We start from the raw sequence: 21,927 nt of genomic DNA on the forward strand, positions 1-21,927 counted from the left end.
TTGCTCTCTTTAACTTTAATCTGTTTTCTAACTTGGTTTTTAACTATAGCTCATGTGTAATTTTATTATTTTATCTGTAAACCACCAAGGCACATAAGTGTGATGATCAATATGGAAATATGATAAAATAAGAATGGAAAGGAAGTAAACCTTCAGGCCTATCACTCCATCTTTCTCAGCAGAATGCCTGCAAACACAAGATGTGAAGACTTCTTGCTGCTCACCCCCATTTCTGCAAAATCTCTGGGACTTTAGCAAAGTCTTTTCTCCATGAAACCCTCGTTAATTCTCCAATCCCCAGCTGCATGAAGACGAGAGAGATGCACATAGTCTGCCATGTCATCCAGAACTGCTATCCCCTCCTCCGCCCCAAGTATTTTAACCGGCACTTCTCCATCGCAGGGATGAAACTGCCTGGCTTCTGGGCTGGGCCTTCATTTTATCCGCGCAGCACAGAGGCATAGAGGAGCCAGTGATCTCCTTTTCTTTTCCTTTCTCTTATCAGGCCTTCTGGAATTTACTTTTTTGGGGGGGGGGGTGAAAAAGGTATCAAGAGAACGGATTCAACCTCCCGTCTCTGCCTGGGAAAATTCCTCCCAGCCTTAATAGGGAGGCGGCTGAGGGGAAGTCAGAATCAAGGGAAGAGAAGTGTGTTGTATTTTATGGGTTTACAGCTGAAACTACTGCACTGAAGGAGAACCTTATCCTGTAGAAAGCAACGCAATCATTTCTTAAGGTTCCCTCGGGGGAAAGGCTGCCTCTTGCCAAAAAAATAAAAATAAAAAAATCCTCCTAAATAAAACTTGATGAATGTGCCGTCTTCTGTCTCCACCCTGGTGGCTGCAGTGGCCTGGACTGGGCAGAACAAGGCCATTCAAGCCTCGTAAGGGGGGAGGGCTCTGGGGTCCAGGACCCCCATTCCTCAGGATTCTCCCTCTCTTGTCCTGGACGGGGGTGGCCTTACAGAACTGGTGTGCAATTTGGGGCTCCCGTTGGAAAAACCGGCCCAGCCGCCACCCTTGGAGCGCTTCGTGCCCCCTGGCAGCCCTGCCTCAGCTGCCACCTATTGTGCCACCTAAGTCTTGCCGGCTGCCCGCTTGCTTGAGAGGTGCAGCCATGCAGAATGGCTGGCAAACCCAAAAACTTTGGCAAGGAGAGGCGGCCACAACCCAGGAGCCAGCAGCCACACACACACACACACACACACACACCCGTGCTGCTCGCTGCGCGTTTCCAATGAGCAGCCTGGGGAGCTGGACTCTAGAGGCCACCCCTGGGCAGGTGGGGAAAGGGCCAAGGAGGGGGTGGTCTGAAACTACACCCGGCAGAAGAGGCCCACTCTGCCCAGCAGACGGGGGCTCTACTGCTTTTTACAACTTGGTACAAAATTGTGTTCTTTTTACAAGCAGGACACAAACTCTTAAATATCTAGCAGGTCAGGAGCTCCCAAAACGCTGAGAAGGCTGCTGTTATTACAAGTTCAAAACCAAACCAGGTGGCTCAGGAATTTCCACTTAACTTTCTCTACGGCCAGAATCTCTGGCATACAGGCGGCATTTTTATGGGACGCCGGTGTTTTTCGACTCCGAAGGTAGTTCTTACTAAGGCTGCTGATGTGCGTGGCTAATCCCTGGAATGTTACTTTTAAGGTACTGTTTATTTAGGCACACAGCTCACTCTTTTTCCAATTGCATGATTTACCAGAAAGCTTACTAGGAATCCACTTTAATGCTCCCTTAAATAGGAAAACGTCCGGCTGGCTTCTATTCCTGCTTTATAAAGTCGGTGGCAGCCTTTGTGTAGGAGAGGACACACGAGTGCCCTGAGGCGCTACTGGAAAGCCCCAGCGGGAGAGAGTCAGGGGCGGTCAGGTGAATTCCGCCTTGAGCCTCCAAAGCCCTTCGCCCCCCGACTGCCGGTGGAAAGTGCAGAGGCTTCTCAGGAGCTCCCGGAAGATGCAGGACTGCTGCGTGGTCAGCTTGGAGCCAAATTCCTGCAGGATTTCGCGCGTGCTGGCCTGGCCCGGCAGCTGCGCCTGGAAAGCCATGAAGCTCCGGATGTCCGAGAGCAGCTCATCGTGCTCTGTGGGGGCTGTGGGGGCCCCGGGGATCCTGTGCTGGAAGCTCCCCTCAGCCGGATCCGCCCTCTGCTGGGATCCAGTCAGGTGGTTCCTTTCCCTCATTTTGGCCAGCAACGAAGAGGAGTCCAGTGCGCTCGAAGAGGCCTCTCCATCGAAGGGAGAGAGTCTGCTGCCGGCAGGGTCTCCTCTCTCCCTCTCACCCTCCTGCGGAAAGAAATCGAAAGGGTGGGAGGGGTTCTTCTATCACAGAACTTAAAAAACAGTTGAAAAGTTCTGATTTGTGTGATGCCAGGATCCTAACAGCAGCGAAACTCCCTTTACAATCCAGGAAGCTGTTTTTTGGGATGCGATCATTATGAATTCTTCTCAAAGCACTTTTGAGAATCTATTAACCAATTTGTTAAGGAGAATATTGTGAAGCACTCTGCTGGAAGTTCAGGCACGTCACACCACTCCCCACCCCCACCCCCACCCCACCCCGGTCTACTAAGGGGGAAGAACAACACTGTCAAAAGAGGAGAGAGACTCAGTCTCACCTTCAAGGGGACATTTATGAGGCCTCCTTAAATGCTGCGGTGCTTCCTTTTGAAATAATAATGGGGACAAGCACACACTTCGAAACGGAACTTTGTAACATTATGCACAATCAACACAACCTCTGAGCAGAAGCCCCCATCCACCCTTCCGTCCTCCTTCCCTCTCACAGATGGGTGGACCGCTCAGAGCACAGCAATTCCTGGGCTTCCTCTGCTGGTGAGGATCTGGAGAGGGACCCACTTATTTGCCCAAGTGGAGAATGACTTTCAAACGCCGAGAGCCGTTTCACCATGGAAGTAACTGCCAGAGGAGGCATCTCCACCCTGCTATGAAAAAGGAGCCCTGAATCGGTGGGGTCTTGAAAGAGGGATGCAACGGCCTCGCTCGGCTCTTCCTTCCTTCCCTGAAAACCCAGGCCGAAGAACTTGCCTTTTCCGTTCTCTTTCCCCCACCCGTCATCTACATATATTCCACTCGCAGGTGCGCCTTTGAGATACGTTGGATGGTATTCCGGGTTAGACCCCTAGGGAGGCCCTTCCACCAGGCCACCCTCGGAAAGCTACATGGGCCCTTCCCGCTTCCTACAGAGGCGGCTCCTGGGGAGAGGAGGCGGCCATCGCGGGCTCTTGAAACTCGAGCATGGCTTCCACAAGGCGGCCAAGGTGTGATGAGCCACTTGGGATGAGACCAAGGAGACCCAACCCCATTTATCAAAAGGCTCCCCCTGTGTGGAAGTCAGAAAGGGATTAAGCGGAGTGTAGCATGGAAACTGGGATCAAGGCTGGAACTTGTCATCAGGAGGCGGCTGGGCCGAGCTGCTTCTGTGTGTAGGAGGGGACCCTCTGTAAGGGGACGTCTTACGTTCACTATCAGCTGTTCCTGTTTCAACTTGCACTTTTTCCCTGAAGCCTGATTGGAAGACGATGAAGATATCATGAGATTTGGGTTCCTCTTCTGGCCAAATCTGCTTCTGAAATTGAACAGAAACCAGAGGTATATTCTTCACAAACGGATCACCTGGCACCCCAGGGCAGATACATTTACACACAGAGACTGGTAATAGGGGGCCAAGTGGCAAAGCAGGACATAGGAAGGCTGACTCCACGGACCCCTCCTGCCGGCCCCCAACCACAAACGACATTGATTTAACTCGTCCCTTCTGCCCCCCTCCCCCTTCCACTTCCCGAGTGCTATTTTCCCATCTCATTCCCGTGCAGAAAATATAAGTTTCATCCCTGCTGGTGGGACTGGGCATGTCTAGCCTAACGAGAGAAGAACCAGGGGAGACATGATAGCAATCTTCCAATTTCTGAGGGGCTGCCACAAAGAAGAGGGGGGGGGCTGTTTCCACCTATTCTCCAAAGCACTTGAGGGCAGGAGAAGCAGCGTCGGATAGGAACTCATGAAGGGGAGAAGCAACCTGGACCTAAGGAGGATTTCCTGAGAGTGAGAACAATTAATCAGGGGAACAGCTGGCCTCCAGAAGCCACGGAGGCTCCATCACTGGAGGTTTTTAAGGAGAGGTTGGCTAACCATTTGTCTGAAGGGTCTCCTGCTTGAGCCTGGGGTGGACTAGAAGACCTCCGAGGATCCTTCCAAATCTGATAGTCTGTTATTCTGTAACTTATACATAACACTGATTTGGAACTGGGAATATTGAAGCTTTTGGCAGGCCACCGTTCTCATGTCCTATTAACTTACTTAGTCTAGAAATAAGAAGACATTGCCCACCTCAGAAAATGATTATTTTTATTCCGGTCACTGACCAGAATTTATCTCATAAAATAATGCAAATGAGATGAAGGAAATTTTCTCTTGCCTAACAGCCAAGGAGAGTTAGGGTGGCTTCTCCTTCCACATTTTAGGTGGCATCCGAAGACTTCCCAAGCGTTCTTTTTAGACGCTGAAGCCCTGTAGCTATTTCATAAGGGCTAAAGTACAGAACCGGCATCACCCTTCAGCACGGAGCATGGATCTGCGACTGGGTTGGCCGTCCACCTTCTCTCTGAAGAGGTTATGCCTTGAGATGCAGCAGGTGACCTCCACATTAGCCATGCGGCTGTGAGAGAAGCCACCCTCAGGGCCAAGACGGGGGGGGGGGGGGGGGCAAGGGGCTTACTTGAACCGAGTGGAGGCGCCGTCAGCCCAAGTAGAAGCAACTCCACGGTATCGTTGTCGAGAAACCTTCAGGGCTCGGAGGGCGTCTTGAGCCACACGATTGGCCTCTGCTTCCACCAGCACATAATCTGGACTAGAAGCTTCCATGATGGCGTCATGCTTCATTATGCTGTGTATCCCTGGGAGAGAAAGGAATGAACGGCCTTTAAAAAAACCACAATCTCCCCGTTCCTCCTGCCTGAAGGGACACGAGATCTTCTGCATGTGAAACTCAACGGCTGCCCTGGAAGGGCTGGGCCAGAGTGGATCTGCTTCAAGCGTGGCTGTTTTGCTTCTAGAAAAGCAGGCTCTGCATACCAACTTCTAAAAATAAAAAATTAAAAAATGGGGAGAAGGACACAATCTGTCCCAGCCAACATCTCCTTGTCTGGAGAATTCTGGGAGTTGAAGTCCACACTTCTTCAACTGGCCAAGAGTGAGAAAAACCCCAAGTGGGTTACACAGTGGACTCTGATAAACGGGGTGCATAACGGACTTTCTTGTCTCAACTAATTCACTATTATAGGTGGGGTATTGGTTCCTCTTGGCGGATTGGAGGGAGAAATCAAGTGGAGCAGTTCAACATTTGGTTAATGCTGGCTAATTTCAATAAACCCCACTGGCCAGAGCCAGATCGATCACACGCTAGGCTCCTGAAGATGCTGGACAAGAATTGTCCGAGGGATGGAAGAGCAGAGTTTTTTTCTGTGATTCAAACAGTCAAAGGATCAGGTAATATTCTGCAGCCAGTGGATTTGACAGATTGAATGAACAGTTTGCATAAAAGTTTTTCAGTTTCTGGAGGCAGAAAAAACATTCTGATGACTCCATAAGCAGTTTACATGTGCTGCTACATTAGCTCAACTTGGATTTCCCAAACGATTTACAAAAGGGGTCCAGATCTTGCAGGAATCTGGATCTGTCACACCTGGAATTATTTTTAAACAAAATAGAAAACAGCAGAAGAAAGTTACCTGATTTTTTGAAAAGCTTCTCTAAAACGTAATCGTCGCTTTTCGCCGGCTCTCGCAGCTCCTCACGATCTTCCTTCTGGTATTTTCTCTGCTTCACCAGGTGGGGAACCGGCACCCCCTCGAATCTGGCATCTCGAGAGCGTTTGGTCCTCTTCCGCTGGCCCTTGGCAGGCTCCGGGGCTGAAGTGGGCTCCCTGGGGCGAGTGAGCAGCCGACCATGGCCCTGCTGTTCCCCGGAAGGCAGCCCCTCCCGGCTTACCCCGCCTTGGCCGACCGGCATCGCCTGGCATTTCCCCTTCAGAGCTCCTCCTCCTCCTTCTTCCGGCTGCGACGGGGCCCCCTTCCCCACCGCTGAAGGCTCCTCTCCGGTCCCCAGGAAGGAATCCGTATGGGCGGGGGGAGTTTGGGTGGGGCCTTTTGGAAGGGGAGGAGGGGATGTTGCCTCCCCTGCTGCGAGGGCTGAATTCTCACGCTCCCTTGCTAGGAAGGAATCGGCCTTAGTGGAGGTCGGCTTCGCTTGGCGCCTTTTGGAAAATCCAGAAAGGTTGGCACTGCGACGTTTCAACGGCCGCTTTGGTGCTGGGACATCAGAACCGGTTCCTGAAACGCATTAGCACACAAACGGTCACCGGCTGCCCATGCCTCTCCCGGCCTTTCGACATCACCGTCCCTCCGCTGGCGCACCTGCGAAGATGGCGCTGGTTTCGGTCCCCTGGGCTCCGTCCGGAGTGCTGAGGGTGAAGAGCTCGTAGAGGTCGTTGGATTTGAAGAAGCGCCTCTGCTTGGGGTCCTTCAGGATTCTGTTTGTCAGGAACTGTTTGAATATTTGCCTGGGAAAATAAAGCATGTTGTGTGATGAGGGAAGTTCTCTGTCCCAAACACCACAGGTTTTTCCTGCTGTACCTAGGTCTCTTCCCTCCCTCTCTCACACACAGACACACACGGACAATTCCACTATGCACAAACATATGACAGATCTCAAGACTTGGAAAATGTTTTAAGGAATCAATGGAACAGAATAAATAATTTCAATAAAAGGGAAGACCTCCTGCTGTGTTTAAATTCAGAATTGTGCTTGATTTCCAGCCACTGGCTTTTGTCCACTGCCACCGTAACTCTGGGATTGCCATCCAACGATCCGTCCCAAAGCCTTCAAGCCCCCCACCCAAGGCAAGAAGGGGCCTGGGCAGCCCAGCCAAAGGGAGGAAAGCCACTGGCTCCAGATTCTCACCCGACACCTGGCGGGTGAAGGGAGGCAAAGGAATCCGGCCGCAACATCCCACTGACCTGTGGTAAATCTTCTCCTCAATGGTCCCTGCGGTGAGGAGCCGGTACACGGTCACGTCCCTGGTCTGGCCGATCCTCCACGCGCGCTCCCGAGCCTGGGACACAAAGGCTTTGCTTTCCAGGCGATACCGGAGGGCCAGGCGGGTGGTTGCTGGGGCTAAACGCGGGGAGCTCCGGAGGCTCCTCCCCACTTCCTCAAACCGCTGGGAAGCTTTCCTTCCCGCCAAACCCCTCCGGGTGGCCTCCGTTCCCCAGGGGGCAGAGCAGACGAAGGGCAACCTTCCTCCTGCTCTCTGCAAGGCGTCCCCCCCCACCCCCTCGAGCCTGCCCTAGTGAAAGGGGGAGACCGTTTGCCCGGAGGAAGACAGGCCTCCCTTCGACCTCGGCTTCTTCTCCAGCCGCCTACCTGAGTGTCTGTGCTGGGATTCCAGTCAGGGTCGTAGATGATCACCCGGTCTGCGCCCGTCAGGTTAATCCCAAGCCCACCAACACGAGTAGTGAGGAGGAAGACAAAGATGGACGCATCCTGTGAGGATTTGCAAGACAAAGCAGCCTTAGGAAGACAGTGGGGGGGATCCTCTCAAGGGACGGCAGGCGCCTCTTTGTAAGCGGAGGGAGGGGGGCACCAAGGCTTCCCTGCTAGGCAGCTTCACCGTCTGTTATTCCAATGGTGGAAACTGCTTAGAGGGGGCTGGGAAGCCCTGTGAGGTGGGATCCAGGTCTCGGGGCCGTTGCTCGGGAGCCGTGATGGTGAACCGATGGCACACGGAGCCCCTTTGGATGGCACGCAAGCAGCTGCCCAGCTCAGGCCCACTGCGCATGCCCGCGCCTCCGCGGTCCTTCCGGCTGCCACGGCTGGCTGGCTGGAGGCTGCCAGGAGGAGGAGCGGCTGCTGCCTCTGCAAAAGCAGCTGTGCTGGCAAAGGTCGGACCAAAACCAGGGGGGGGGAGGGGAAGCATGCGCAGAGGCCGCACATGGCATTATGGATGCTGGCACGCGGGAGTGTTGGCGTTCGTGCGTGCGCATCCTTCCAGCACGCAGCAAGAGAAAGGTTAGCCCTGACTGCTCTGGAGGATGACCAAGCAGAGGAAGCCCAGAGCATCCCCTGAAATAGGCCTCCGTATTTGGGGGGGGGGGGGGGAGGGTGTTGAGTGAAGATGGAACTGGCAAATCTGAGAGCTCTGGGCGTCTCCTTGGTTCGGCTCTGCTGCTGCTGCTCACCCTGATCCCAGGTATGCACAGCGGCTGCTGGGGGCCTCTGAGGCCTCAGCACGGCTTCCTCACCTCATTGAACCTCCCAATCAGAGGCTGCCTCGAGGCCACTGTGGTGGTGCCGTCCATTTTGAGGTAGGAGTAGTTCCTCTGCTTTAAGAACTCTTCAAGGATGTGCAGCATCTGCAGCATTGGAGGGGGGGGGGAAACAAGCCCACGGGGGTCTCTGATCAGGACCTCTAGCAGCACAGAGGATAGGAAGGAAGGCCGGATGGCTTTTAGCAAAAGGCAGCCGAGGGGCAGCACCGAAGCCAATTACCTCCTGGCATAAAGGATCCCTCCCCCCCCCCAGGACCCTCGGGGCCCATTCCCCCTTCACTCCGTGGCAAGGGGGCTCCCAACTCACGGGGCCACCTCGTCTCTGAGGCTGACCTGCCTGGACTGGGTGAAGAGCAGCACCCGGTGGCTCTGCTTGTGCCAGATTTTCAGCAGGGACTCCACGACTATCAGCTTCCCAGAACGTCTCCAGAAGCCGAACTGGTCTTCTTCCTTGAGGTCCTCCTCGGGGGTCCCCTTCAGAACCTTCGGTCCCCCGGAGAAGATGTCAGGGTGGTTGCACATTTTTCTTAGGGCTATCAGCCCTGGGAAGATCTGCACGGGAAACACAGGCAAGCAGGGTCCCCCTCTGAAGCCCCCGGCAGACAATCCGCACACATCGTTCTTCCCAAAAACAAGGTCTCATCGGAGCCCCGGGAGGCAGGCGGGGGCTACCTGGGCAGCTCCACATCAGTATCCAAACTTTGCCCACAGAAGGGCAGGTCCTCCGAGTAAGACCTGGGAGACAAAGCCAGTGGGGGGGGGGGGGAATCCTGACTCCTGCAGAGGCTCTGAGTAACGTCTGAACATGAAGAAACAGGGGCCCCACCCGCCCTGAGCCTGGGAAACGGGCCTGGCAGGTTTGTTTAAAAAAATAAGGAGTGACGTGTGACAAAATTCTGTGCACTTTAAAGCACCACCTGAATGTATCTAAGAAAATGAGCATTCCAGAAAAATGCAGGTAAATCTTACACATTTTATAGAGAGGAACAGACAACTGGAGACAACATAATGAAAAAGACCGGGAAACGGTTAAAAGTTTAAAAAGGTAGTGAAAATGCAAACCCTCTTGATGGAAGTAAATGAGAGAGAGAGCAAAGGAGGCGTTTCTGGAGGGCCCCTCCCTTGTCATCCAGTCGGCTTCTGTGCCTAAGGCAGGACTCGAACCGGAGTCGCAGGGGCAGAACTAGTCTAGGGGCCTTAAGCACTGGAACAAACTGGCCCAATACTGAGGAATGAGCTGCAGCTGGCAGAGGGCTCCCATCTTCCCAGGCCTTGGAGCCCGAATTAAAAGGAGAGAAAAGTAGGCAGAGCAACCGTGGATGGTCTTGGTTTACATGAGTTTGATTTTCTTTTTCTTCCATCGCCTGCCTCAATTTATTCTACTGCAAATGGCAGTGACGTTAGCCCTTTCCTTTGGGTAACCTCTCAAATGCCTCCCTTTGCTGCATGTTACCTGCATTTCTCTGTTGAGGATCTGGTAGACTTCTTTGGAATCAATAAACTTTTTGTAGAGTTCTTGCTGTTCAGCCGTCAAGCGACAAAATAAGACCTAGACGGAGAGATTGGAGAAATGGCTGCACTCGCATTGCGCTGTAAGCAAATATTATGGAGCAGCAAAAGCACAAACACACGTCTTCTGCCAAAGACTTGACAACGCCTGGCTTTCGTGACTGGGATCGGCCTCTCCGCGGTGCCCATCTCCAAACCCCTCGGCTCATCCAGGAGGACCCGCAATATGTCAGGCCCATCTTGCAGAAGGAAATTCCCACCTTATCTGCAAGCATAACTTTTAATTAACGCCAGTTTGTGAGACGAATCTCCCCGCCCCCCCTTTGTCTGGGAGTGCTCTCCACCAAGCAATATGGCAATCTCCTACCCAGAGATGCCACCGCTCTCAAATGCCTCCATAGACGACTCGGGTCTTTGGGGCATCGGGATTTTAATTTTAACCTACGGTTTTAAACTTAACTACATTAAGTATTCACTGGAATAGAAAACTAGGATACAAATCGAACAGATTTCTTCTCTCATAACGTAACTGTTGATGGGCATACACCATGCACTCTAAATTTCCTCTGATATCTGGTAGCAGATTGTAAACCTGCAGGAGGATTTATATGAGTGAAAACAACGTATCGGAAAATTGTTTTGTATGTTTTGTGAAGTAAGCTACCCAGAGAAGCTGCTGAGGAGAGCAATTGTGGAAATCAAACAAAGAAAGACTCCGTTTTCAGGTTTCCCAAGAAAGGCCTTTGCAAAATAATTCATGCCGTATAATAAACAACGGTGCTTCAGGTTGTAATTCAGTGTCACCTGCAAGCACAGCTCAGTATGTTTACGGGGGCTACCAGTGGGATCTTCCTCAATTAAGGCTGGTTTCCAGGATTATTCTCCCCTTGAACAAGTGTCAATCTGTCTGATCTTAATTTGCTCCCAACTTCAAGGGGAAACGTTTCATTCTGCAGGGCCAGAATCTCCTCAAAGGTGGCACCTGACCCAATGGGAGGGAGAGGCTGTGGGAGCCCACAGGCCCTGGGCTCCTTCCAGGGATGGGAAGCTCATTCTTCATCTTGGCGAGTCGACAGGGAAACTGTACCAAACGAAAGGTACCTGTTCATTTTTATCTGGCAAGGAGAGGCTCATCTGAACATCGGCCTTCATTCTGCGCAGCAGGTAGGGGTTAATCGTATCCCGTAAAATACAGGCACACTTGTACGCGGTTTTCACCTTTGGGGGGGGGGGAGAAAAATGCCAGTGATTTTACTCGTACTTTGTTATTCCAGTATGGGGATGGTGTGGAAGGAAGGATAAAAGGAGCAGCGAAAGATAAGGAGAAACAGCAAGGAAGTTATCTAGCAAGGAAGCGACTTCCAGCCTTCTTTGTAGCAGCTACAAACACGCCAATCGCCATCTCCCATTCCCCCGCGTTGCCTATCGAAGTTCCCTTCTTCCCATAAACTCCAATCAGCAGTGCCTCCTCATGCCTTTTACCAACAAAAAGCCGGGAGAGGCTTTCCAGAGGGGCTGGGATAGACCTACAAAGGACCTTTCAGGGGGGGCCCTGCTGGGGTCCTCACCTGGACCGGAGAGGCGTTGGAATATCCCCCCATGGTTATGGGGACCGAGAACTGCTCCAGGAAGACAGGGAGGGTCCCCAACTTCCCTGGAAACACAAAATCAAAGAGGGACCACAGCTCCTTGAGGTGGTTTTGCAGAGGTGACCCGGACAAGATGATCCGATGAGGAGTGGAGAACTGCAACGGGAAGAGAAGAAATGGTGATGTCCCATTGAAACAAAAGAGACAATTCTGCTCAAATGATGTGATACGGTGCTGTGTGAGATTAAAATGAACTAAAATCATTTTAGGGGGGATATTCCAACAGCTTTGCAGAATTGCTCCACTTAAAATGTTTTTTCTTTCTGAGATTCTGTCTATTTTTCAAATACACACAATTCCACTCCCTCCTCTGCAATTTCATGCATAGCAAATAATTTTCTCTTGATTTATGGCTTGCTTGCTGAATACTCATCCTCCACTACAAAACTATGTGATCAGGCTTGATAAATCGACATTTACAGCTTGAAAATTAATGAGTAGTTACCATCGGCCTCTCCTCTCCCCTTCTCTCCCTCAGGCTTGCCCCACAAAAGCCTCCCCTATCCTATCCCCTTGTCTCCCTCAGGCTCCTCTCCAAACTCCCCGCCAGCAGTCCGGATGAGTCACACCCTGGCCACGCCCAAGTGGCAGTTTGAACAGAGAACTTTTCAGGTGGGGAGGGGGAGTAGAACTCCTTAGCATCAGAGTGTGTTAATAATAATATAAGAAATACTAATGATCTGATGGTCATTTCGAAAAATTCTTTCTAAGTGAGCACCTAGAAGCCAAGACGAACATACGTGCCACATTTCAAGTTTGCAGGTTTTACCATTCTGGAGATTTCGTGAGCTGGCATGTGATCTTTGCTTTTATATATATATATATATAGATTAAAAAACTCTTTATGAACAAAACCACATTAGAATGAGTAGGATTGAGATTTAGACCTACCAAATTCAAAGCATTATTTTTATGTTATTTAATGAAACCATTTCCTAACATTCAAATAATCTGTAGAGATACAAAAAGAGTTTATCACTGAATTCCCTCTGAATAAAGCAAAATATTCCTTGGAAAGTCTGGGGAAGCCAGTCGGTGTCTTCTTCTCCCTCAACCGGCCTTCTTTTTAAACATGAGGATAAACTTGTTCAATGCAAAGAAATAGCGTCATAAAGGAGTTTATAGATGTAGAGATTACTAGGACTCATCCATTACACTCATTAGCCTCACTAGGGAAATCAACACATCCACTTTATGTAGAAATCCCAGGGTTTCTGCTACGTCTAATCTATGGCCTCTATATTCTTTGGCTCCGAATTATGCACATGCATAATCCAGGTATGATCTCAGGCCTGGCTTGGACCTTAATGAATGGAGAGGTGCTGTAGAGGGAGGAGGCCTCTCGGCCAGCAGATAACAGTCCAAGGCAATCTTTTTTTGTTTGTCTGTTTCAAGGAATCCTACCTGTTTGCAAGCCAGTGTAACTGCAGCCTTCGGATTCCGAATTTTATGTCCCTCGTCCAGAATCACGTAATGCCAGTTATACCTCTGGAGGTTCTCTTGCAACAAGCGAATGTAAGAATAGGAGGTTATCAAGATTCCATTGCAGGCCACAATCTCACGAATCAGTTTTACCTGCAAAAAGGTGATTTTTAAGATTATTAAACAGCAAAGAAAACCTCAATTTTCTTGCATAGCTAAACTAACTGAACAGCTGCCCCGTGTTAAATTAGAAACAAAGCGAGATCTTAAAAAAGAATAAGGATTACATTATGGCAATGACAGCACCTGATTACGTGGACCGTAAGTCACAGGGAACACGATCGACTTTTCTAAATGAAATGACAAATGAAGACGTCAGAGGCAAACGCTCAAGGGTGACACCCAGCAGGCTCCCCATGTGGGCCCCCCGTTACATTCAACTATGGTTGGGTGATGGACGACGCTCTGGTTTCAAGCCACAACTGAAAGAAGTGCGAAGAAAATCCAGCAAGAGAAAGAAAGAGGATGCCACATGCGCAAGATGACGCCCGGGGCATTTTACCGCTGTTTAGCGTGGCCTGCCTCATCTACCGAGCGAGGGACAGATGGCCTTACACGGCAGAGGCTGGTGAAGAAGCCAACAAAGGGAAGACTTCTGGGGAAACAGAAATCTCAATTTACAAGTAATTCTCGGGCACAGAAGAAAACCGGAGCCATCAATGGAGCAGAAAATGGCCCATTTGCGAGGTCCAATTTAAGAGAGTTGTAAATGCGCATTCACTTATTTGCCAGTTAAAGACAAATCTGTACCTCTATGGACACACAAGCGCATACAATGCACGCCCAGGCAGAGCTTTCCACGAAGGGCCGCTGCCATCATCGTACGTTGTATGTTTGCTGACCTTAAGTGAACGGGGCCGGAAATATCGGGAGAAGGGAATTAACTTTGCCCAACTTCCAAGAATTGTCTTTGTCGTGGGCTGGGCCGATGCTTGCTCTTCTCCTTGCACCTGCTTGCTGTATCCCACAGAACTCAGTGGGAGCTTCTTCCACGGTGCAGCACAAAAAAACAAAATTGGAAGTTGGCTCTTAGACAATCCTTTGGATTCAAGGCTGCGGGGAAACTGCAGGGGTTCCCAACAGATCTACTCTTATGGAAAGACACCGTTTACAAGCCACAAGTCAAGGAGGAGCCAGTTACGAGGAAACTCCCCCTGTGGGAGCAGCTGAGGGTCCTTCATCTCTCAGAATCTTTCTGGCCGGGTTAAGAGGAAGGTCCTGACCAGCCACTCCGAAAACAAAGCCCTCTGCACATCAATCCCAGCGGCAGCCTGGTTGCTCCTTCAATCTCTTCCTTCCCCACCCACAGAGGGAAGCCGGTTGGATTCTCCCTTAGCAGATGAGGTGGCAGGAGGCAGACAGAACAGGACTTAAACAGCACTAAAGACAGGCAGTCCTCGACTTATAACAGTTCATTAGATCTCATCGATTAGGCCTCCTCCGAGTTCCATCTGCTGGTCAATGCCGACTGGCAACCACGTGGAGGAGAGCCTTCTCGGTGGTAGCTCCGACCCTCTGGAACGAACTCCCCGTGGAGATTCGTACCCTCACCACCCTCCAGACCTTCCGCACAGCCCTCAGAATCTGGCTATCCCGTCAGGCCTGGGGCTAAGACTGTAACCCGCCCGAATGGTATGAATGTTGTGTTTTTAATTATGTATTGTCTTATATGTAAAAAGTCTGTTTTCCCCCCTTTCCTTTTGGATTGTGAGCCGCCCTGAGTCCCCCCAGGGAAAAGGGCGGCATATAAATAAACCTTCTAAATCTAATCTAAACCTTCTAAATCATTTAGTGACGGTGCAACAGCACTGAAAAAAAGGGACCGATGACCCTTTTTTACAGTTGCAGCCACTGCAGCCTCCCCAGGGTCATGTGATCAAAATTCAGGCACTTGGTAACTGGCTGGATTCACTTAACAACCATGTCCCTAACAACTGCAGTGCTTCACTTAACAACCGTGGCAAGAAAGGTCGTAAAATGGGACAAAACTGACTTAATAACAGAAACATTGGACTCAATTTGTAAGTCAAGGACTACGTGGACGGAACACAAAGATGGATGAAAATGCAGATGCCACTACGTGTAGGCACTGGGAGGGATTCTAGAGACCATCTAGTCTGACCCTCAATGGCGGCACCCACTACTACGCCATCCTTAAGAAAAGGCCGTCCAGCCGTTTAGACCCCCTACTTGCACCTTCTGCTATCAATACTCTTGAAGGCAACGCAGGAGAATTCGCCGCCTGCACCCTCCCCAAAAGACGACGTTTGAAATAAAAGCCGGGGATTGGCAGAAATCCTCCCCACTGGACGGATTCTGACTCCGTCACCTGCTGCAGGGGACACGAACCAGCTTTGTTTATTTCTTGCTCCTCCGCATGGCAGTGCCAGCTCTGTGAATCATGGCGTCTCCGTAGGAGGACCCCGAGTGCCGGCCAAGGAAGGAAGGCCCGCCCCCCACCAGCCGTGTTCCCCTTCGGAAGCCCCCAGGCCCCACATTCAGGGGAGACAAGGGGGGGCCCTTCCAAGCCCCCCCCTATTTTGCTATCCTGGTCTCTGGCAGCAGGAGCCACTGAAATCTCTGCTCAGACCTAAGAAGGAACCATCTGAGGCGATTTCAAATTAAAAGCTTGTAAAATGCGTCACCTCTCCCAGATTCTGCAATTAATAGGGTATGTCTGCAATTATCCCGGCTCAGAGAAGGCGGCTGCACCGTTGTCATGAAAAGATGTTCCGCGGAAGGGCGGCTGATCCTGCAGGGGCTCAGGAGACCAAACCCTCCTAGAGGGCAATCAGAGCGGAGGTAGGAAACAACATCCATAAATCACACTGTCAGCGCAGGAGGAGGAGGAGGAGGAGGGAAGAGGAGCAGCCCGGACGGCCCAGGCGCAGGCCGCTCACGGCAGGCAGGCAGGCGCAGCTCAGCCGAGGCCCAGGGCTCCGGCATTTACCCAAGCTGTAATTAATTAAAATTTCCTTCAAGCCAAAACTTTATTAAACAAGGAGTTGTGCTGACAATGAAGGAAAAGACGGGGAGGCAATTCATCACGGCCACTTCTCCACTTCAGCTTAAGGTGATGCAAAACTCCCCATAGATCTTTCCAATCCTGGGGAGGAAGCTCCCCCAGGCGTCCCCGGCCTCTCTTCCCCTTTTCTGCCCCTCCTTCAAGGGAAGTTCAGCTCCTCATTCGAGATCACAACGGTTTGCATGGCCCCTCGTCACCAGGCCCCCCCTCGGCCCATCAGAGGGAAGGGAGGCAGGACCCTCCCAAGGGAAAGGGAAGGAGGGGTCAGCCGGACCCATCCCCTCACACCTTCAGCATCCATCAGACAGTCACTAAGTGGGGACCAGTCGCTAAGTGAGGACCACCATTAAAGTTCTGGCTATTATTAATACCCTGGATGTTCAGGGACCGTTGTCAGTGCAGGCGTCTAAAGCTGTAAGGTGCATAAGAAAATTCTGCAGTAGAGGAATAATTTGAATCTACAGAAATCTAATATTATATGATAATCCCAATTAAAATGCTCTCTACGTCTGCTTGACCACCTTTCTTAATATTATTATCTTGATTTGATTTAGTTCTAATGGAACTTTTTAAAAAATTTTGTTGAATATCCTGTCCTTGCATTTTCTTCCCAAATATGAAACTTGTGCCTTTTCCACCGGACGTCTGAAAGGGGGGCTGGGCAGGAGCTTTCCCCAAATGCAACCCGGGGATTGCGGGAAGGTCACAGGGGGCAGCCCAAGGGGAGGGGCTGACCGGCCCCGAAAGCGGAGCGACCGAAGCAAAAGGGACACATTTCAAAACGGTGGAAAGGGCCTCCTGTGCCACAACCCACACTTTCTGTGTAGCCTCTGATGGCTGTGAGATTGAAACCAAAGAGTCCAAGCGGGGTCCCTTCCGCAGAAGGGAGCGGGGAGTGAAGTGGGAGACAGATAAAAGCCGGCCCTGCTAGCCTGACCTGAGATCTTCTCTACGGCCTCTGCCTCCTGGGACATAAGGCAGCCCACCCAGAAACCTCCAGGTCAGGGGGCTGTGACACCTTCCCCCCCCTGGAAAACAGAGGAAACCGCTAAAGGGCTCCTCATGGCGGTTAATATCCACAAGCAGCTCCCGGGAATGACGACACAATGTCTGAAAGGAAGAGGAACTGCTCCCGTGTGGGGACACCTAACAAAGGCAAGGGGGGGAGCTTGGGGGGGGGGGGCGTTCAGATGTACCTTTTTGTCCGCGTAGGAGCCCGTCTCGTGCAGAACTGCCACTCTGAAGGGCGGCCACCAGGCGTGGAACTCCTTCACCCACTGATGCATGACGGTGGTGGGGCAGACGATCACGGTGGGGCCCAGCCCTCTGTGCCTGGGGAGACAGGAGGGAGGGAGGCAGCGGTTGAGAAGGGAGGAAGGAAAGGACGACGGTCTCCTTGCCCCCTTTGCCAGAGAGAGAGGGGGGGGGCTCCTCTCAGGGGGCTTTTTCTCACTCAGTGTTTTAGGGGAGGGAAACCCTCGTGGAAAGCTCTGACGCCCCTCCCCTCAGAAAGTGCCCAAACAGTCTGAACCGTCTCCTGAAAGCCCCCCCGGAAGGCTGAGCAACAGGCCAGCCTCTTCTTCTCAACTGCAGCAGCTGCCTGGCTGGGCCTTGGAAGAGGAATGCCGGCAGGGGAGGCTCAGCCCTCCCGCACAGAGGCAGCATCCCAGGATCATCACCCCAGAGGGGCTTTTGGCTTCCAAAGGCTCCTGGGCCCTTCTTTTCCCTTGAGGAAGAAGGAGGAGAAAACGTTCCGCTTCTCCTCCAAGGAGCTTCCTCGGTTCTTCATCAGGCGAAAAACAAAACTCCTTGCTCTTCTTCCTCAAAGGGGGGGGGGCACCAGTCCAGTTGCCTTTTGAAGAATTAAAAGCACCTCTGAGACAGTGGATGGCTGAGGGTCTCCACAGGCACCCAATGAGAAGACCCTCCAGAACGAAGACGGTTCCTGGGAAGGGAGCGGGAGCAGGCCAGGGGCCCAGGGGGAAAGCCTGCCTGGATCTTGCTCCCCATCCTACCCCTGGGGGTCAAGGGTAAGAGACCCCCGAGCTTTACACTTTGTGCCACGCTGCCATTGGCTGCTGCAATGCTCCAGGAGGGAGGGGGCACCGCTCAGGGCGGAGACCCCCATCCCAAAGCCTGCCTGTGACTGGCAGCCGGGGTGGGGGTGGGGAGGGGATTGGGCCTGGGGAGCGGAGGTCATGCGGAGGGCAGATCTCTCGCCTACCAGGAATTCGGGGCCCTTTGTGTGAATGGCAGCTGAAGGATATCGCAGCCCTAAAACTGAAAGAGGAGGCTGAGCTCCAATCCCCGTCCAGCAAACGAATCGAAATTAAACCCTCCCCAACAAGCAGCCGTCCAGGCCCTGCTTAAGGGCCAGGAGAAGGAGGGAGCCGGTCCCAGGCCGAGGGAATTGGTTCCACAAGCGGCTTCCCCTCCCAGGGAAGGCTGAAATCCACCCGCAACAGAATTGGGAGAAGTTTTCTTGGGTTTTCTCAGTCATCCAAAATGCCTCGTGTCCCCCGGCCTTTTCCAAAACCAACTGGAATGTCTTACACAGGGATGGGCAACTATGGCGACTCTACGACCTGTGGACTTCAACTCCCAGAATTCCTCAGCCACCAGTAGAGAATACGTCACAAGGCAAGAAACTGGACTCATAAACCACAGAAAACCTCTTTGTGTTAACTATCTACACAAGATAGCTGGTCTTCATCCCCCCCCCCCCCATTGGGAAATCCTCTTCCAGAAATTATTACGGCATCTCCAGTTGTGCCTGCCCTTCACCCTTCAAGGGGACAGAAACGGGGAGGAGAAGGGGGCGGGCAGGACACCGGCAGCAGGGGAGGGAACAGCAACGGCAATTGCTTTGGAGGGTATTTCCTTACTCCTTGTTTGATTCTACATTCACATCTCTGCCTGGAGGCCCAGTTACTGGAAAAGCCAAATTGTTAAGCTGATAAAAAGTTAAAACCTCTCATCCCAGCTGAAAGGTTCTGGCTAAAGGGGAGCGCCTGGTTTCCTTCCCTGGAGGCCGAAAGAGCTTGGCTAAGGCCAACCTGCGAGGGAGGGAGGGGGAGAGAGAGACCCTCCGCCCAGGAACAACTTCACTCGGGGCCCCCCCTCCTACGGGCACACTGTCGCTCCCAGTATATTTTAAGGTCCATGCATTCAAACTGGCATCTATCAGATGTATGGATACCTTCCCACCTAGAGGCTGCCTATCCACCTGTGCCCACACCCAACATCATAAATGCCAAGAGGGTATTTTACACGTAAACTACAATGTGGCCTCCAAAAGGGTTACGTCTGACTGAAGAGCCCCTAGTAGGCAAACTATTAATCCCGGGAGCAACCTTGTGGCGCTGCCTGGCCTTCCAAACAGACCCCCAGCATCATCGGGTGAGGCTCAGCTACAAAACGGAGCCTCGGTGCCTGGAATTCATTAGGAGTGTTACGTGTTTAATTTTTCCTGCCCTCCAGCTCCACCGTCTCATAAAAAGATGGCTCTGATGTTCCCCAGTAAGAATTAAAGAAATATTGTAATTGAAATATCATTAATAATGGATGCCTTTCTCCTCTATGGCAAGACACCCAATGAAATATTAATGGGGTTTCACAGACGGAGGGTCTGCAGAACAGCACTTGCCTGTAATTTGTGCCGCGAGTCCTGATCTGGCTGTAACTCAGGCCTGCCAAGAAGACAATTATCTGGATGGTCTTGCCCAGGCCCATCTCGTCCCCCAGGATGCCTCCTACCTGCTGGCAGTGCAGCTCCCACAGCCACCTCACACCTGTCTGCTGGTACCTGCGAAGGGGGAAGCCGCAGGAGAGAGGGAGAGGGAGAGGGAGAGGGAGGGAGAGAGAGAGGGAGAGAGAGAGAGCATAAAGACGGGCTGGGTGCAGGTCTCCTCCTGCCCTGCCTCCTCCAACCGACCGTCACAGCCACAGGGCTCCTGCAGCAGGGCCACAATCACACGCTAGAAGGGATCTGAAATCCACATGTCTTTGAAGGGCATTTCGTGTTTCACCCGAGAGCTACGCCGCCAACGGCTCCCGCCTTTCATCAGATCCGCAGGGACCGTGTTTTTAGCAGCCTAGTAAGGGGGGGAGGTGTTGAAACACCACAGGGGCTTCCTAGTAACCAAAGGGTCTCTTCACAGGGACAAAGAGTAAAAGGATTTCTTCCAATTAAGTTGATGTTTTATTAATTGCACTTCCATGGCAAGATGATGGCCAGGGCCCAGACAGAACCTATTTTTGATGGATTAAGGGGAAGGGGGTGGCCAACAGGTGGCAAGGGCGGCAAGGGATTGCTTGGATCGGGAGGGGCCTTTCTGTTTTTCCTCAGGTTCTTTTTTTTGGGGGGGGGGAACCTTATTTTAGGCACAGTAAATCTAATTTACAATGTAAGAGCCATTTTACCCATTTCTTGCCTCAAAATGGCAGGAATGGAACAAAACAGTTGAGAGTGTCCAGCCATATGCTAAAACATCACCAAGTAACGATAGTTTATGAATAAAATTGAACCCGCACATTTTGATAGGTCAGACTGGGTTTATTTGGCCTTGGCTAAACTTTCATCCAGGCCCCGCAGTATATAAACCATGATTTAGGGCTTAACCTGCTGCGTAATTCCAGACAAGTGTAGATTATCAGCAATCATGGTTAGGAAATCAAGGTTTATGAACATGAAACTTCTCCTTGGAGGGTTGGGGTGAGAAGAACACCGATATAAGTGTGGATACAAGTTCCAAGTCAATTAGGCTGAATTAAAATAAGCAGAAGCAGGAGGCTCCCACCTGGTAAATAAATTATAAGGGGAAATTCACCAAATAGAGGCACTTCTCCAGATTAAAGCAAATAAATAATTCCAAATCCACTATCAATTAATCAACTGGCTCTATTTTGTATTTACCTAAATGTCTCCCCTCGGTGATCCTTGCGCTAAGGGGGACCATGGTGCTGACCGCCTCTGCCCTGGGGCTCCACACTGAAAGCACAGGCCGCCCCCAAGGAGAGAGGGGAGCCAGGCTCAGCGTCTCAAGTAGCGTTTCTCACAGTGGCCACCTGGAAAGGGAGCCCTTCACGGGGCCAGCGGAAGCAGCCGTCACCAAGCGAGGACCAGGGGAAACCGTACAGATTCCTAGCCGTAGTGAAGCCGGCGGCGAGGATAAAGAGGGAGGTTCAAGGAATTCTGCCTCACCCGTCAGGAACAATTTGTGGGAACGAGAACAAAAACTTTGAAAGCCTAATTTGACGACTCTGAAAGGCAACTGCTGTGATTACATCTCATGGCTTACTTGGTGGGGAAGAGGGGGGGGGTGTTCAAGAGAGGTCAGAGGGACCCCGTTCTCTGAAAGCCCTGGAGTGGACGGCAGAGGGACTCGTAGCTGCTCCCGCCTGCCGGGGACTCCAAAATGCTCTGCTCTAATTTCTTGTAACTTTTTTTCATTCACTCTTTCACTCAACCCTTTTCCCAAAATTATGAGGGCACTCAGACAGGAAGGAAACGAGAGGTTTTTAAAACAAGCCTTTTAAGAACGAGAGCTGGTATTCTTTTCATGTACCTACTTGTACAGTTTCTTGAAGAGGTACCCTGGAACTTTAAAACCCTCAAGAAATTCCGCATCGCTTTCGTCAGACTCTTCGGCCGTGCTCTGACGCTGCCCTTTCCGGTCCCTCAGCTGCTGTCTCTGCCACCTCCTGAAAGGACGGTAAGAGTCACCACGTCATCCCTCAAAGCAGGAAAGCTCCCCTGAGGTTCTCCTGCTCCTCCATCCAGATCCAGATCCTAAGGCTGGGGCCACAAGGCTTCCATTCTCCATCCCATCCCGTCACTCCCCTCAAGCTGCCCTCAGAGACTGGCCACTGAAGGGACCGTGATGATGTCCACCCTGGTGGAAATCCTGCTCCGAG

At 51.7% G+C, this 21,927-nt stretch overlaps 1 protein-coding gene across 1 annotated transcript in view; it reads right to left on the bottom strand.

Annotated features, from left to right (window-relative positions):
* Positions 1-1,454: 1,454 nt before the first annotated feature.
* The window catches only part of ERCC6 (ERCC excision repair 6, chromatin remodeling factor), a 30,978-nt gene continuing 10,505 nt past the window's right edge, over positions 1,455-21,927 (bottom strand). Inside the window, exons 6-21 of the mRNA XM_087726802.1 lie at positions 21,583-21,714; positions 19,658-19,816; positions 17,208-17,343; positions 12,909-13,079; positions 11,424-11,600; positions 10,957-11,073; positions 9,800-9,895; positions 8,680-8,898; positions 8,320-8,430; positions 7,442-7,561; positions 7,036-7,130; positions 6,433-6,578; positions 5,749-6,348; positions 4,737-4,914; positions 3,479-3,587; positions 1,455-2,284 (exon numbers count right to left, since the gene is read on the bottom strand). Of these exons, the coding sequence (XP_087582928.1) occupies positions 1,868-2,284; positions 3,479-3,587; positions 4,737-4,914; positions 5,749-6,348; positions 6,433-6,578; positions 7,036-7,130; positions 7,442-7,561; positions 8,320-8,430; positions 8,680-8,898; positions 9,800-9,895; positions 10,957-11,073; positions 11,424-11,600; positions 12,909-13,079; positions 17,208-17,343; positions 19,658-19,816; positions 21,583-21,714 (2,983 nt within the window). The 3' untranslated portion in view covers positions 1,455-1,867. The remainder of the gene's footprint in view (positions 2,285-3,478; positions 3,588-4,736; positions 4,915-5,748; positions 6,349-6,432; positions 6,579-7,035; positions 7,131-7,441; positions 7,562-8,319; positions 8,431-8,679; positions 8,899-9,799; positions 9,896-10,956; positions 11,074-11,423; positions 11,601-12,908; positions 13,080-17,207; positions 17,344-19,657; positions 19,817-21,582; positions 21,715-21,927) is intronic.

Source organism: Thamnophis sirtalis, unplaced genomic scaffold, assembly GCF_051295495.1.
Source record: "Thamnophis sirtalis isolate CommonGarterSnake01/CBP01778 unplaced genomic scaffold, rThaSir2_p1.2 scaffold_12, whole genome shotgun sequence".
Taxonomy (NCBI): domain Eukaryota; kingdom Metazoa; phylum Chordata; class Lepidosauria; order Squamata; family Natricidae; genus Thamnophis; species Thamnophis sirtalis.